This window comes from Hemitrygon akajei, chromosome 27 (assembly GCF_048418815.1).
Source record: "Hemitrygon akajei chromosome 27, sHemAka1.3, whole genome shotgun sequence".
NCBI classification, from domain to species: Eukaryota; Metazoa; Chordata; class Chondrichthyes; order Myliobatiformes; family Dasyatidae; genus Hemitrygon; species Hemitrygon akajei.
In genome coordinates this window covers 40,097,731-40,113,156 of record NC_133150.1, presented here as the reverse complement: position 1 = coordinate 40,113,156, position 15,426 = coordinate 40,097,731, and the positions used below count along the sequence as shown (strand labels likewise).

Below are 15,426 nucleotides of genomic sequence, written 5' to 3'. Positions count from 1 at the left end.
GGAGGAAGTGATCATAATATGGTCAAATTCATCATGAAATTTAAAAAAAAGGAGAAGCTAAAGTCAGTTGTAGCAGTATTACAGTGGAGTAAAGGAAATTAGAGAGGCATGTGTGAAGAGTTGGCCAGAATTGATTGGAAAAGAACACTGGCAGGGATGACAGCAGAGGAGCAATGGAATTCAGAAGGCACAGGATATATACATCCCAAAGTCGAAGAGTATTCTTAAAGAAAGTTAACATAACAGTAACTAATAAGAGAAGATGAAGCCTACATAAAAAGTCAAAAAGGAGGCATAGAATATAGCAAAACATAGTGGGAAGGTGGAGGGTTGGAAAGCTTTTAAAAACCAACAGAAGGCAACTGAAAAGCCATTAAGAAAGTAAGGATGGAATACCAAATTTATCTGGCCAAAAGAGGATACCAAAAGTTTTTTCAGATACATAAAGTGTAAATAAGAGGCAGGAGTGGATATTGGACCACAGGAAAATGAAACTGAAAAGGTAGGAATGGGTGACAAGGAAATGGCAGATGAACTGAATAGGTGTTTTGGACCAGTCTTCACTGTGGAAGACACCAGCAGTATGGTGGAATTTCCAGGTGTCAGGGGTCATGAAGGGTGTGAAGTTACCATAACAAGAAAGACGGTTCTTGGGTAACTGAAAGGTCTGAAGTTATATAAGTCACCTGGCCCCAGGTATTAAAAGAGCTGGCAGAAGCGATTGTGGAGGCATTAGTAAAGATCTTTCAAGAATCACTAGATTCTGGAATGTTTTCCGAAGACTGGAAATTTCTAAATTTCACTCCAATCTTCAAGAAGGCAGGGGGGCAGAAAGGAAACTATTGTTACAATTTCATAATGTACCAGCAGCAAGAGATTATTCACTGAGTCAGGATTTAACGTTAAAACCATTATCTTTACTAGTATCTAATCCAAATATAAAAGATTATACTGAATAAACAGAAGTTAACAGTGTTATATGTGTGTGTAGTTCCCAAACTGTCAAGCTCAGGAATAATTCTTAAAATCTTAAGATGGTAAAGTAGATAAGTTCAAAAATCCATGGAATAATTAAGTGAGAGGGGAGAGATTTGTTAATCCACACAAAAATGTAGAGGGAAGACAATTACGAAAAAGTCTCTGAAGACAGCTTGGAGAAGGTTCTATGATCTGATGAAACCAAAATTGAACTTTCTGGCCATCAGACTAAACACTATGTTTCGTGTAAGCCAAGCACTGCACATAATCACAAACACATAATCTCACTTACCTTGATGTCATAGTAACAAGGAATTATTAGTGTCTTTTGGAGAAAATTTCACAGATTTGTTAAATCATACAAAACAGAGCCTAGCACAGTGGTCACCCTGTCCATGTCCCTGATAGGCCAAATTAATGTTTCAAAATGAACATCCTTCCTAAATTTTTATACCTTTTCAATCCATACTAATTTTCATTCCTAAAGTCTTCTTTGACTCATTAGACTCAGTCATATCATCCTACTTACGGAAGGGCAAGCATCCCCGACTGAATAAAAGTGATGGGGGCGTGGCTGTGCCCAATTTCCGCTTACGTTACTCGGCAGCTAACATATGCTATCTCATCTTTTGGTCTCATTGCCACAACCAATCTGACTGCCCAATATGGGTGGCAATGGAGCTGAACTCAATTAAGAATTTCTCTATTTCCACACTTCTTGAATCTGCACTCCCTGTTCTTACGCCTAAACCAATTGCTAATCCTGTTATCAGGCACACCCTGAGAGTATGGGTTCAGCTCAGAAAGTATAGTGGTCTCAAAGGCTTCTCTCTTTTAAGTCCTATTCTACATAATCACCTCCTCCAGCCTTCTATACATGATCCAACATTTCAAAACTGGTATAGAAAGGGCATCAGGCACTTTAAAGATCTTCTTATAGACAACTGCTTTGCATTATTTGAACAATTGCAAAGTTTAACTTAACCAATACTCATTTCTTCAGATACTTGCAAATTAGACATTTTATCAGCCCTTTGTTATCAAACTTCCCGAGGCACCCGACACAAACGTTGTTGATATGTTTCTCTGCATGAACCCATTGCGCAAAGGTCTAATATCTGCTACTTGTGACAAGCTAACTGTTCTGAGGTGAGTCCTCCCTTGACAAAATTAAAACTGCCTGGGAGCAAGATTTAATTTTTTCACTGTCAGACAATGTATGGGATTCAGTTCTCAAGATAGTTAACTCAACCTCTTTATGTGCCTGCCACTGCCTGTTACATTTCAGGGTCGTACACAGGTCCACTATGTCTAAAACTAAATTATCTCGCATTTACCCAGATGTTGGCCCCTGCAGGGACAAATGCAAAAGGGGTGAGGCTTCCCTTATTCACATGTACTGGACATGCCCTAGCTTGGAAAAATACTGTTGAGATGTTTTCCAAACCCTATCCCAAATACTTCATTACAATGTGGAACCTAACCCTTTGATTGCTCTTTTCGGCACCTCCGGAGAGGGGGACACGCACCTAAGTCCGACCAAACGTTGCATACTGTCTTTTGCCTCTCTTTTGGCCAGGCACGCAGTCTTGTTCAGGTGGAGGGCTGCTGCCCTGCCCACCCATGCTCAGTGGTTTAGTGACATCATGTCCAGTCTATACCATGAGAAGATCCATTATTCAATTCTCAATGCGAACATAAACTTCCAAAAGGTGTGGGGACCCTTTCTTGAATACTTTCAGAATTCCCAGCCAAACTAAAGGTTCATCCCTTCTTTCTCTCCTCTGCACATAACTCCCTGACTTTCAGCATTCTCCGGTAAAATTCTATGAACTCAGACGTGTAAAAGCACAACAGTTTATGTGTTAGAAAAGTAAACCTTCTCTATACCAATGCAGCTCTGTGGGGATAAGGGTTCTGTTTAACCCTTTTTTGCTAATGCAATGATGGCTTGGAGATGGGAATTAGGAGGGGTAGGTCAGGGCAGCGAGGCAACCAAAGCATGATTGTACTACGGGTGCATCTTTTTCTTAGATGTGAATTGTACATTTGTTACGTACTACACAAACCTCCTTTGTACTATGTATAAAAAAACCAATAAAATATTGCTGAGATAAAAAACACTTAATCTCTACTATGAAGCATGGTGGTGGCTGCATCATGCTGTGGGGATGCTTCACTGCAGCAGGCCCTGGTAAGCTTGTGAAGGTAGAGGGTAAAATGAATGCAGCAAAATACAGGAAATTCCTGATGCAGTCTGCAACCGAACTGTTACTTAGGAGAAGATTTGTTTCTCCAGCAAGACAATGACCCAAAGCATAAAGCCAAAGCTACACAGGAATGGTTTAACAACAGTGGCCAAGTCAGAATCCAGACCTCAATCCAATTGAGAATCTGTAGCTGGACATGAAAAGGTCTGTTCACTCACAATCCCCATCCAATCTGTCAGAGCTTGAGCAAATTGCAGTGTCCAGATGTGCAAAGCTGATAGAGATCTATCCACACAGACTCAAGGTAGTAATTGTTGCCAAATGTGCATCTACTAAGTACTGAGTTGAAGGGGGTGAATACTTAAGCAATTAATTATCAAACACGAGGAAATCTGCAGATGCTGCAAATTGAAGGAACACACACAAAATGCTGGTGGAACGCAGCAGGCCAGGCAGCATCTATAGGAAGAAGCACTGTCGACGTTTTGGGCCGAGACCCTTCGTCAGGACTAACCGAACAGAAAGATAGTAAGAGATTTGAAAGTAGGAGGGGGAGGGAGAAATGCGAAATGATAGGAGAAGACCGGAAGGAGTGGGGTGAAGCTGAGAGCTGGAAAGGTGATTGACGAAAGTGATACAGAGCTGGAGAAGGGAAAGGATCATGGGACGGGAGGCCGAGGGAGAAAGAAAGGGGGAGGGGAGCACCAGAGGGAGATGGAGAATGGGCAGAGTGATGGGCAGAGAGAGAGAAAAAAAACAGGGGGGGAAAAATTAAATATATCAGAGATGGGGTAAGAAGGGGAGGAGGGGTATCAAAGGAAGTTAGAGAAGTCAATGTTCATGCCATCAGGTTGGAGGCTACCCAGCCGGTATATAAGGTGTTGTTCCTCCAACCTGAGTGTGGCTTCATCTTGACAGTAGAGGAGGCCATGGATAGACATATCAGAATGGGAATGGGACGTGGAATTAAAATGTGTGGCCACTGGGAGATCCTGCTTTCTCAGGCAGACCGAGCGTATGTGTTCAGCAAAACGGTCTCCCAGTCTGTGTCAGGTCTCACCAATATATAAAAGGCCACACCGGGAGCACCGGACACAGTATACCACACCAGCCGACTCACAGGTGAAGTGTCGCCTCACCTGGAAGGACTGTCTGGGGCCCTGAATGGTGGTGAGGGAGGAAGTGTAAGGGCAGGTGTAGCACTTGTTCCGCTTAGAAGGATAAGTGCCAGGAGGGAGATCGGTGGGTAGGGATCGGGGGGACGAATGGACAAGGGAGTCGCGTAGGGAGTGATCCCTGTGGAAAGCAGAAAGAGGTGGGGAGGGAAAGATGTGATTGATAGTGGGATCCTGTTGGAGGTGGTGGAAGTTATGGAGAATTATACGTTGGACCTGGAGACAGGTGTGGTGGTAGGTGAGGACAAGGGGAACCCTATCCCGAGTGGGGTGGCAGGCGAATGAGGTGAGGGCAGATGTGTGGGAAATAGGAGAGATGTGTTTGAGAGCAGAGTTGATGGTGGAAGAAAGGAAGCCCCTTTGTTTAAAAAAGGAAGACATCTCCTTCGTCCTGGAATGAAAAGCCTCATCCTGAGAGCAGATGTGGCAGAGACGGAGGAACTGCGAGAAGGGGATAGCATTTTTGCAAGAGAGAGGGTGGGAAGAGGAATAGTCCAGGTAGCTGTGAGAGTCTGCAGGCTTATAGTAGATATCAGTAGATAAGCTGTCTCCAGAGATGGAGACAGAAAAATCAAGAAAGGGGAGGGAGGTTTCGGAAATGGACCAAGTAAATTTGAGGGGAGGGTGAAAGTTGGAGGTGAAGTTAATGAAGTCAACGAGCTCAGCATGCGTGCAAGAGGGGAACGGATACCCGTATAGGCTTGGAACATGGACTGTTCCACAAAGCCAACAAAAAGGCAGGCATAGCTGGGACCTATGCGGGTGCCCATGACTACACCTTTGGTTTGGAGGAAGTGGGAGGAGCCAAAGGAGAAATTATTGAGACTAAGAACTAATTCCGCTAGACAGAGGAGAGTGGTGGTAGAGGGGAATTGGTTAGGTCTGGAATTCCCTCCTCCCCTTCTTACTCCATCCCTGATATATTTAGTTTTTCTCCCCCTCCTCTTTTTTTCTCTCTCTCTGTCCATCACTCTGCCCATTCCCCCTCCCCCTTTCTTTCTCCCTATGCCTCCCGTCCCATGATCCTTTCCCTTCTCCAGCTCTGTATCCCTTTTGCCAATCACTTTTCCAGCACACAGCTCACCCCACCCCCTCCAGTCTTCTCCTATTATTTCGCATTTCCCCCTCTTACTTCCAAATCTCTTACTATATTTCTTTTCAGTTAGTTCTGACGAAAGGTCACGGCCCGAAACTTTGACAGTGCTACTTCCTATAGATGCTGCCTGGCCTGCTGCTGTGTTCCACCAGCATTTTGTGTGTGTTGCAATTAATTATTTTGTGTTTTATATTTTAAATAATTTATATCACTTTGTAGAGATCTGCTTTCACTTTGACATGTAAGATTATTCTTCTGTTGATCAGTGTCAAAAACAGCCAAGTTAAATCCACTGTGATTCCATGTTGTAGAACAATAAAACATGAAAAGTTACAAGGGGGAAGAATACATTTTACAGGGACAGTACATGTACTGTATGTACGTATCTAAGATCCTCTAAACGTCCCTGTTGTATTAGCCTCTACAACCATGCCCGCAGTGCATTCCAAGGACCGGTGAAACAAAATTAAATCTTACATTGCCCCTAAACTTTCTTCTTCTCATGTTAGATGGATGTCCTCTGGTGCTGGTCATTCCCACCATGAGAAAGGGATGATGGCTGTTCACTAAAGCTATGCCTTATACTCCACAATACTGCACAGGTTTTATCAAACTGTAACATTACCTTGTAGCTCTTGAAATCAATCCCTTCGACTACTGAAGTCCAGCACATCCTACAGCTTCTTTAACACCCTTTCAAATTGTACAGCAAATTTGGGGAATTTATGGACTTGGATCCCAATATCCCTCTGGACCTCCGCATTGTGAAGAACTCTGCATTAATCTTGTAATCTGCCTTCAAGTTTGATCACGCAAAGTGTATCACTTCACATTTTTCAGAGTTAAACTCCACCCAGCACTGCAACCTGTCTATCTCCTCTTGTAACTTACAATAACCTATACAACCCAAAACACGACAATTTTCGTGTCATGTGTCAACATATATACATGCGTCATACTTTTGAATTAAGCAACACTACAGAGGCTTGTTCATATGCAGAAGTGTCCATAAATCAGGAGTTCATAACCTGGGACTGAACTGTATTGTATTTTATCTTACACATCTTTCCTCTGAGCAGATCTGCTTGCTAAACTGACCGTCTTCCACTTCTTATGCAGATCTGAGGAGGGTTCCCTGATCTGAAACTGGATTCAATGCAGGGTCTTGGCCCAAAACATCCACTGCTAATTCCTTTGCACAGATGCTGCTGATCTGCTGAGTTCCTCCAACATTTGTGTGTGTTCAATCAGTATATCAGAGGATGTTTGAAAATCTGGCTGAATGGTGTCACGACAACAATATCCCATTCAACATCATCAAAACCAAAGAGCTAATTATTGATACAGTATGAGGTATCCAGAAGTGCACGAGCCAGTAATCAACAGGAAATCAGAGGTGGAAAGAGTCAGTAACTTTTAATTCCTTGGCATTATTATTTTAGAGGTTCTGTCCTGGGTCCAGTACCCAACTGCCATTAAAAAGAAAGGACAGCAGCGCATTATTTACTGAAAAGTTTGCAAAGATCAAACTGCCATCTAAAACTTTGACAAAGTTCTATAGATGCACAGTGGAGAGTATTCTTACTGGTTGCATCATGGCATGGTATGGAAACACTAATGTCCTTGAATGGATAAACCTATAAAAGGTAGTGGATGAAGTCCAGTTGATCACAGATAAACCCCTCCTCACTGTGGAGCACATTGTCACACTAAAAACAACATCCGTCATCAACCAGGCCATGCTCTCTTCTTCCTGTTGCTGTTAGGAAGCAGGTACAGGAGCCTCATGTCCCACACCACCAGGATCAGGAACAGATATTACCCCTTAGCCATCGGGCTCCTGAACCAGAGTGGATAATTTCACCTATCACTGAACTGATTCCACAACCTCTGGACTCACTTTCAAGGGTTCTACAACTCATGTTCTCAAATATTACTTAGAACTTGTTTACCTATTATTATTATTATTATTATTATTATTATTATTATTATTATTATTATTATTATTATTATTATTATTATTATTATGCTTTTCTTTTAGTATTTCCATTTTTTTTACTCATTGGTTATGTGTCTGTCTTTGTGTGTAGTTTTCATTGATTCTATTGTGTTTCTCTGTATTTATGCTGAATGCCTGAAAGGAAATGAAATTGTCTATGGTGACATATAGAGTATGTCCTTTAATAATAAGTTTAATTTTCTTTTCTGAGAATCATGCAATCATTTGATTAGTATAAAATAAGTTCATTGAAATTGGGTATATTTCCAGTCAATATTCAAGGGTATTAAAGACTAATGAACAAATAAATTAAAAGTTGGGCATTGAACAAAACGAGTGATTGCAGCTTTATGCTGCTTGCAATGGTCAGTAGGGTGTGAATCTGCAAATACAAGTTGCTCCTTTTCTCAGAGTTGACATGTAACTGTAACCCGTGGATGTACAGTTAGCCTCGGAGCTGCTACATGAAGGGAGCTGTTTGCAAATGTGAGAATCAACACTGCATGATAACGAAGTGCGCAATATTAGAAGATTCTTTGTAATCAGATAACGATGTGGTATAGCATAAGTTTTTTTTCACACAGTGGATCAGAAAGAGAATAAATAAGACCAAAAGCCATCATTACATTGAAAACTGAGGCAGGTCACTATAATGCAGCAAGTTTCAACATGGATTAAAACTGCTATATACACACCAATTTTAAGCTTATTTTAGTTGTATATCTTGCTGACTACAGCCCATTTTACCATATCTATTATAGTTAAATAGCAGGATACTTGGTAATGTGGAGGAGCAGAGGGATCTGGGGATACATGTCCGCAGATACCTGAGAGTTGCCTCACAGGTAGATCAGGTAGTTAAGAAAGCTTATGAGGTGTTAGCTTTCATAAGTCAAATGATAGAGTTTAAGAGTCACGAGGTAATGATGCATTTCTATAAAACTCTGGTTAGGTCACACTTGGAGTATTGTGTCCAGTTCTAGTCTCCTCACTATAGGAAGGATGTGGAAGCTTTGGAAAGGGACAGAGGAGATATACCAGGATGCTGCCTGGTTTAGAGAGTATGCATTATGATCAGAGATTAAGGGAGCTAGGGCTGTACTCTTTGGAGAGGAGGAGGATGAGAGGAGACGTGATAGAGGTATACAAGATATTAAGAGGAATCGATAGAGTGGACAGCCAAAGCCTCTTCCCCAGGGCACCACTTTTCAATACAAGAGGACATGGCTTTAAGGTAAGAGGTGGGAAGTTCAAGGGGGATATTAGAGGAAGGTTTTTTTACTCAGAGACTGGTTGGTGCGTGGAATGCACTGCCTGAGTCAGTGGTGGAGGCAGATACACTAGTGAAATTTAAGAGACTACTAGACAGGTATATGGAGGAATTTAAGGTGGGAGTAAAATGGGAGGCAGGGTTTAAGGGTCAGCATAACATTGTGGGCTGAAAGGCCTGTGCTGTGCTGTACTATTCTATGTTCTATGTTCTATCTCCAAGTACTCTGAAACCTCATTCTTAATACTAGATTCTAACATCTTACCAACCACTGAAGACAGACTAATCATCCTATAACTTCCTGCCTTTTGTCTCCCTCTCTTCTTAAAGAGATGAATGACATTTGTAATTTTCCAGTCCTCTGGAACCATACTTGAAAAATTATTACTCATGGCTCCACAGTCTCTTCAGCTACCTCGTTCAAAACCCTGGGGGGCAGTCCAGGTAACTAATCCTATTTCACAATGTCCTCTCTCCTGTTTACACTATCTTCCCTCTCCACACAGATTCAATGCAGGCTCTTGACCCAAACCATTGACAATCCCTTCCCCCGATTGATGTTGCTCGACCTGTTGAGTTCCTCCAGGAGTTTTCTCTGAACTCCAGATTCTGACATCTTTACTGTCTACATGTATTCAACCATTATTCTGGAAACGATGCATGACCCACAAACCAATACTGATTATAAAAATGTCCCATGCTGGTTCTCACTCACCGGTTAGGAAACTAATCAGATGAATCAAAATCCACATTGTTATAGTCACTGAGACCCAGTCAGCACTTGTCTGTTCACAGAGTGAAATTACTGTCAAATAAAAATAAGGAAATAGAGGGCAGGAAGTCCGATTGCGAAACCACAGCAAGCCAACTGAAGCTTGATATGAGATCATATGAAAAGCTGGAAGAGGAGGAGTGATGGGCTCATGAGGTAATTGGAAGGGACAAATGAAAGGACAGGTAACTGAACAGGAGTGGCCAGTGGTGTGAGTGGCTCAGGGTAGGAGTGGAGATTTGAGGCTTTGGCTCGAGAGGCTTCGGCGTGCAGAGGCTGAGGACGAGTTTGCTCCAAGTGAGGTAAGGCCAGGTAAGTTCCTCTAATTAATTTAATTAACTTAGGAGTAGGTAATGGAGGCAGCATTTAGGGCAGTCGAGTGCTCCATATGCAGGATGTGGGAAGTCAGGGACAACACAATTGTCCCTGATGACTACACCTGCAAAAGGTGCATCCTACTGCAGCTCCTGACAAACCAAGTTAGGGAACTGGAGCTGGAGCTGGATGAACTTTGGATCATTCGAGAGGCAGAGGCAGAAACAGAAAGATAGTCACCCCTAAGAGTCAGGAGACAGGTAGTTGGGTGACTGTCAGGAGAGGGAAGGGGAATAGACAGGAAGAGCAGAGCACCCCTGTGGCCATTCCCATTAACAATAAGTATACCGTTTTGGATACTGTTGGTGGGGATAACCTACCAGGGACAAGTTGTAGTGGTCCTGTCTCTGGCACCGAGACTGGACCCTCAGCTCAGAAAGGAAGGTGGGAAAAGACAAGAGCAGTAGTGATAGGGGATTCAATAGTTGGAGGACAGATAAGGGGTTCTGTGGAATAGATCGAGAATCTCAGATGGTCTGTTGCCTCCCTGATATCTCGGATCGAGTTGTCAGTATTCTCAGGATGGACCAATAACATGGCTAGGTAGAAGGAGGGGGTCCTGCAAAGAGAGCTTAGGGAGTTAGGTGCAAAGTTGAAGGACAGGACCTCCAGGGTTGTAATTTCAGGATTGTTCCCTGTACCACGTGCTGGTGAGGCTAGAGATAGGAAGATAATGCAGCTAAATAGGTGGCTAAGGAGATGGTGAAGCAGGGAGGCCTTCATGTTTCTGGACAATTGGGCTTTGTTCCAGGGAAGGTGGGACCTGTTTCATTGGGCGGATGGAAACTGAACTGGAAGGGGACTAACATCCTTGCGGGTAGGTTAGCTAGTGCTGCTCCGGAGGTGGGGGGGGGGGGGGGGGAGGGGTTAAACTAGATTTGCAGGGGGAGGGGAACCAGAGTGTTAGAGCAGATGATGAGGTGGGGGAGGATAAAGGTCATGCAAGGACTGCTTGTGTGTCCAGTGCTGTCTGTCACTCACCAGGTAGGAAACTAATCAGAAGAATCAATGTCCACAGCATTTTATTCACGGAGATGCAGCCAGGACCTGTCTGTCCTCAGAGGGAAATGCCTGGAATAAAAATAAGAAGGCAGCAGGAAGTTTGATCAAAAGTAAACTACAGTAACACAATTGGTGCTTGGTACATGACAATCTGAAAAGCTTTTAGTTATATTTAGCAGGACAGGAACATTTAAATGATTCTCAAAGATTGAATGAAATGCTGAGATGTGTTAAAATATTAGACACCAGCAACAGTAAATGTTCTCATTTGAAATAAAAATAAATAACTGGAGCAGGGCATTAATCTGAAATATTGACCATCTGACTCCGAACTTGCGTCAATAGGGAAAGTGTTCATGGTGAAAAGTTAATGATGGAAAGAGAAAGAGCCTATGTTGAGTGTTGTGCAAGTGAGTAGAAAGTTTGATGGCTCTGGGCCTGTATTCACTGGAGATTAGAAGAATGAGGGGCAAGCTCATTGAAACCTATTAAATATTGAAAGGACAAGAGAGAGTGGATGTGGAGAGGATGTTCCCTGTGCTGGGGAGTTCTAGGATCAGAGGGCACAGTCTCTAAATATAAGCACATTCCTTTAGAACAGAGATGAGGACGAATTTATTGAACTAGAGAATGGTGACTCTGTGGAATTCAATGCCACAGATGGCTGTGGAGGCCAATTCACTGGGTATATTTGAAGTGGAGATTGATAAGTTCTTGAATAGTAAGGGAATCAAAGATTCTTGGGAGAAGGCAGGGGAATAAGGTTGAACGAGAAAATAAATCAGCCATGATGGAATGGTGGAATAGACTCAATAGGAAGAATGACCTAATTCTTCTCCTTTGTCTTCTATGTCTTATGGTCTTCTAATACAGGTAATAATCTGCTGGACCTCTTCTGGAATCCTTCCAAAGTTTCTACATCCTTCTTGCTATGCTGCAAACACAACTACACACCAACCTCAAGTGTTTCCTAACCATATTTTCATACCATTTACAACATGAATTCTCATATGCAGAATGCGGGTCCATTGCCATAAACTCTCTATCAGCTACCTTACCATCTCCTTCTGTTCTAAATTTCAGAGTAATGGACTTACACTCCAATATTTGTACATCAGAAGGCACAGTTTTAAGGTGCTTGGAAATAGGTACAGAGGAGATGTCAGGGGTAAGTTTTTTATGCAGAGAGTGGTGAGTGCATGGAATGGGCTGCCGGCAACGGTGGTGGAGGCGGATACGATGGGGTCTTTTAGGAGATACCTGGATAGGTAAATGGAGCTTAGAAAAATAGAGGGCTTTGGGTAACCCTCGGTAATTTCTATAGTAAGGACGTGTTTTGCACAGCTTTGTGGGCCGAAGGGCCTGTATTGTGCTGTAGGCTTTCTATGATTCTGAATCTTGCTTTGGTGCCCCTAGCACCCAGGGCACACCCTTTTCTCATTGTTACCATCAGCTAGGAGATACAAAAGTCTAAAGGCACACACTCAGCGATTCAGGAACAGCTGCTTCTCCTCTGCCATCCGATTCCTAAATGGACATTGAATGCATGAGGGCCATCTCACTTTTTAAATATATATTATTTCTGTTTTTGTGCAATTTTTCATCTACTCAGTACATGTATACTGTAATTTATTTATTTAATTACAGTATACATATACAGAAGGGTCAGAGCCGACTCTATTTCCTGAGGAGACTGAGGTCCTTTAACATCTGCCAGACGATGCTGAGGATGTTCTACGAGTCTGTGGTAGCCAGTGCTATCATGTTTGCTGGTGTGTGCTGGGGCAGCAGGCTGAGGGTAGCACACACCAACAGAATCAACAAACTCATTCGTAAGGCCAGTGATGTTGTGGGGATGGAACTGGACTCTCTAAAGGTGGTGTCTGAAAAGAGGATACTGTCCAAGTTGCATGCCATCTTGGACAATGACTCCCATCCACTCCATAATGTACTGGTTAGGCACAGGAGTATATTCAGCCAGAGACTCATTCCACCGAGATTTAACACTGAGCGTCATAGGAAGTCATTCCTGCCTGTGGCCATCAAACTTTACAACTCCTCCCTCATAGTGTCAGACACCCTGAGCTAATAGGCTGGTCCTGGACTTATTTCCACTTGGCATGATTAACTTATTATTATTTAATTATTTATGGTTTTATATTGCTTTATTTCTTCATTATTCTTGGTTGGGGCGGCTGTAATGAAACCCAATTTCCCTCAGGATCAATAAATTATGTCTGTCTGTTTGTTATTATTATTTTGTCTCTTTTGCCATATTATGTATTGCATTGAACTGCTGCTGCTAAGTCAACAAATTTCAGGACACATGCGGTGATAATAAACCTGATTCTGATTCTAGTTCTGATTTTGATTCTGATAGTTCGATCTTTGTTCAAGGAGCGAAGTAGGAAATAGGTGTGATGTATAAAGGCTTTTCATGCAAACTCAGCATACGGTACTTCACTTCATTCCCTCTCCTCTCTGAAGGCTGTGTCTGCTCTTTGAAGGAAACTTTAAAGATCACCTTTTCTGAATTCTTTTCCATCTTTTGGTGCAATTTCAAGAGCCCTGACGTAATTTCACTTTGCTACGGTTAGATGTGAGGGGAAAACAACTGAATGGAATTGTACATTCAAAATGGGTAAAATTAACATCAAATCTGTTTCAAAATTAAATCAGTTCCATTTTGACAGCAAATGATCTGTGTTGAGTAGACAACCCCTCTAGTCTCTATTTCTCATCGAACCATAGGGCACAATAAAAGGGCAGGTCACACTTGTCTAAGGAGAAGACATTTCCTTCTTACCTATTTCAATTCCATGGTCTCCCTTTCCTCTAACCCTGTATACCTTTGCTCAGATTCTCAGTCGCTAGCATTGCAGTTCCCTGTTCACCAGGATAGATCTTTCTATGTCACTCAAAGTGTGATATATCCAGATTCATGCTGTGCGATTCCCTGGGGCAGATGAAGGCAGAGGAGAGCTTCAGTACAAGTGATAACAATTCTCACTTGTCACACATATTGGAGAAGTCATACAGAATCAGAATCAGTTTTAATATCACCAACATACTGAATGTCGTGAAATTAAATGTAGCAGTCCTAAACGGGAATATTTGATAATTACCATTGGAGTTCCACACAGAGTCACCACTTCTCGGAGTGATCTTGAATTTTAACTGAACAATGTTAAATCTTCAACCTTGGTTTCATTGTAAGCACAAGAAAATCTGCAGATGCTGGAAATCCAAAGCAACACACAGAAAATGCTGGAGGGAACTCAGCAAGTCAGGAAGCATCTGTGGAAGTGAATAGATAGTCGACATTTCAGGCCGAGGCTCTTATTCAGGTCTGAGAAGAAAGTGAAAAGTTGTCTGAATCAAAAGATGGGGGAGGAGAGGAAGTCTATCTGGAAAGTGATCGGTGATGCCAGCTGGATGGAAACAGTTGTAAAGGCTGTAAAAGGAGAAAGTTGACAGGAGAAGGAAGTGGACCATAGGAGTAAAAGGAGGAGGGGCTCAGGGAGAAGTATCAGGCTGGTGAGAACTGGTTAAAGAAGGGCGTCGGACTGAAACCTTGACTATCTATTCATTTAAAGTAATTCTAAGTAAAACTAAATTCATAATATTTGGAAACCACATACCAAACTCATATCGTAATCTTAGAATAAATGATGTTGGAATTGATAAGGTATCTGAAACAAATTTTTTTAGGAGTGGTAATAGATAGTAAATTAAGCTGGAAACCACAAATAAATTATGTCAAAGCAAAAATGTCAAAATCTATTGCAATACTGTACAAATTGCACAATTTCATAATCAGGAATTTACTAGAATACAAATCAGAATACATTATAGTCTTCGCTTATCATCTCATTCATGACTTACTGTGTAGAGATATGAGGAAGTTCAAACAAAACAAGTACAAATTCTATTTTTCTATTCCAAAAGAAAGTTATACAAATTGTAAATAAGACAAGTTATTACGAGCCAGTCAATCCACTAATTATTCAACTAAACACTTTAAAATTCAGACATTTCATAGATTTTAAAATAATACAAATTATGTATAAAGTAAAAAATGGACAGCTGCCACAAAGTATCCAAAGGTTGTTTAAAATGAGAGAAAGTCAACATGATTTGAGGGGAACATGTATATTTCAAAAACAAAGGATAAGAACAAATGTAAAAAATCATTTTATTTCAGTCAGAGGGATGAATATATGGAACAGTTGTAGTAAGAATTCAAAACCATGCACTACACTTAACAGATTTAAAATTATTTAATGAACAAACATAAAATACATGATTTAAAATGAATCGGAGTAATTTAAATGAATGATATTTGGAATTGGATTTTGTGTTAAGAGATTATGAATTTTTGTTTTAGATGTGATGATTGGTGCCAAATATGTTGTTGTATAAGTAAGAGGGGTAGGCGTAATAATCTGTAGCTTCAGCCTACACCCTTTCGGTCTGTTTTAAAGAATATCTATGTTTTTTGCTGTAATTTTGTCCTATGAAATCATCGTTGTAAATGATGCTTTTTGTT

General features: G+C 41.6%; 1 protein-coding gene across 1 annotated transcript in view; it reads right to left on the bottom strand.

The window, feature by feature from the left end:
• Positions 1-15,426, bottom strand: part of LOC140717283 (polymeric immunoglobulin receptor-like) — a 63,197-nt gene that overhangs the window by 33,315 nt on the left and 14,456 nt on the right. The window contains exon 2 of the mRNA XM_073030719.1: positions 10,857-10,946. Coding sequence (XP_072886820.1) covers positions 10,857-10,896 — 40 coding nt within the window. The 5' untranslated portion in view covers positions 10,897-10,946. The remainder of the gene's footprint in view (positions 1-10,856; positions 10,947-15,426) is intronic.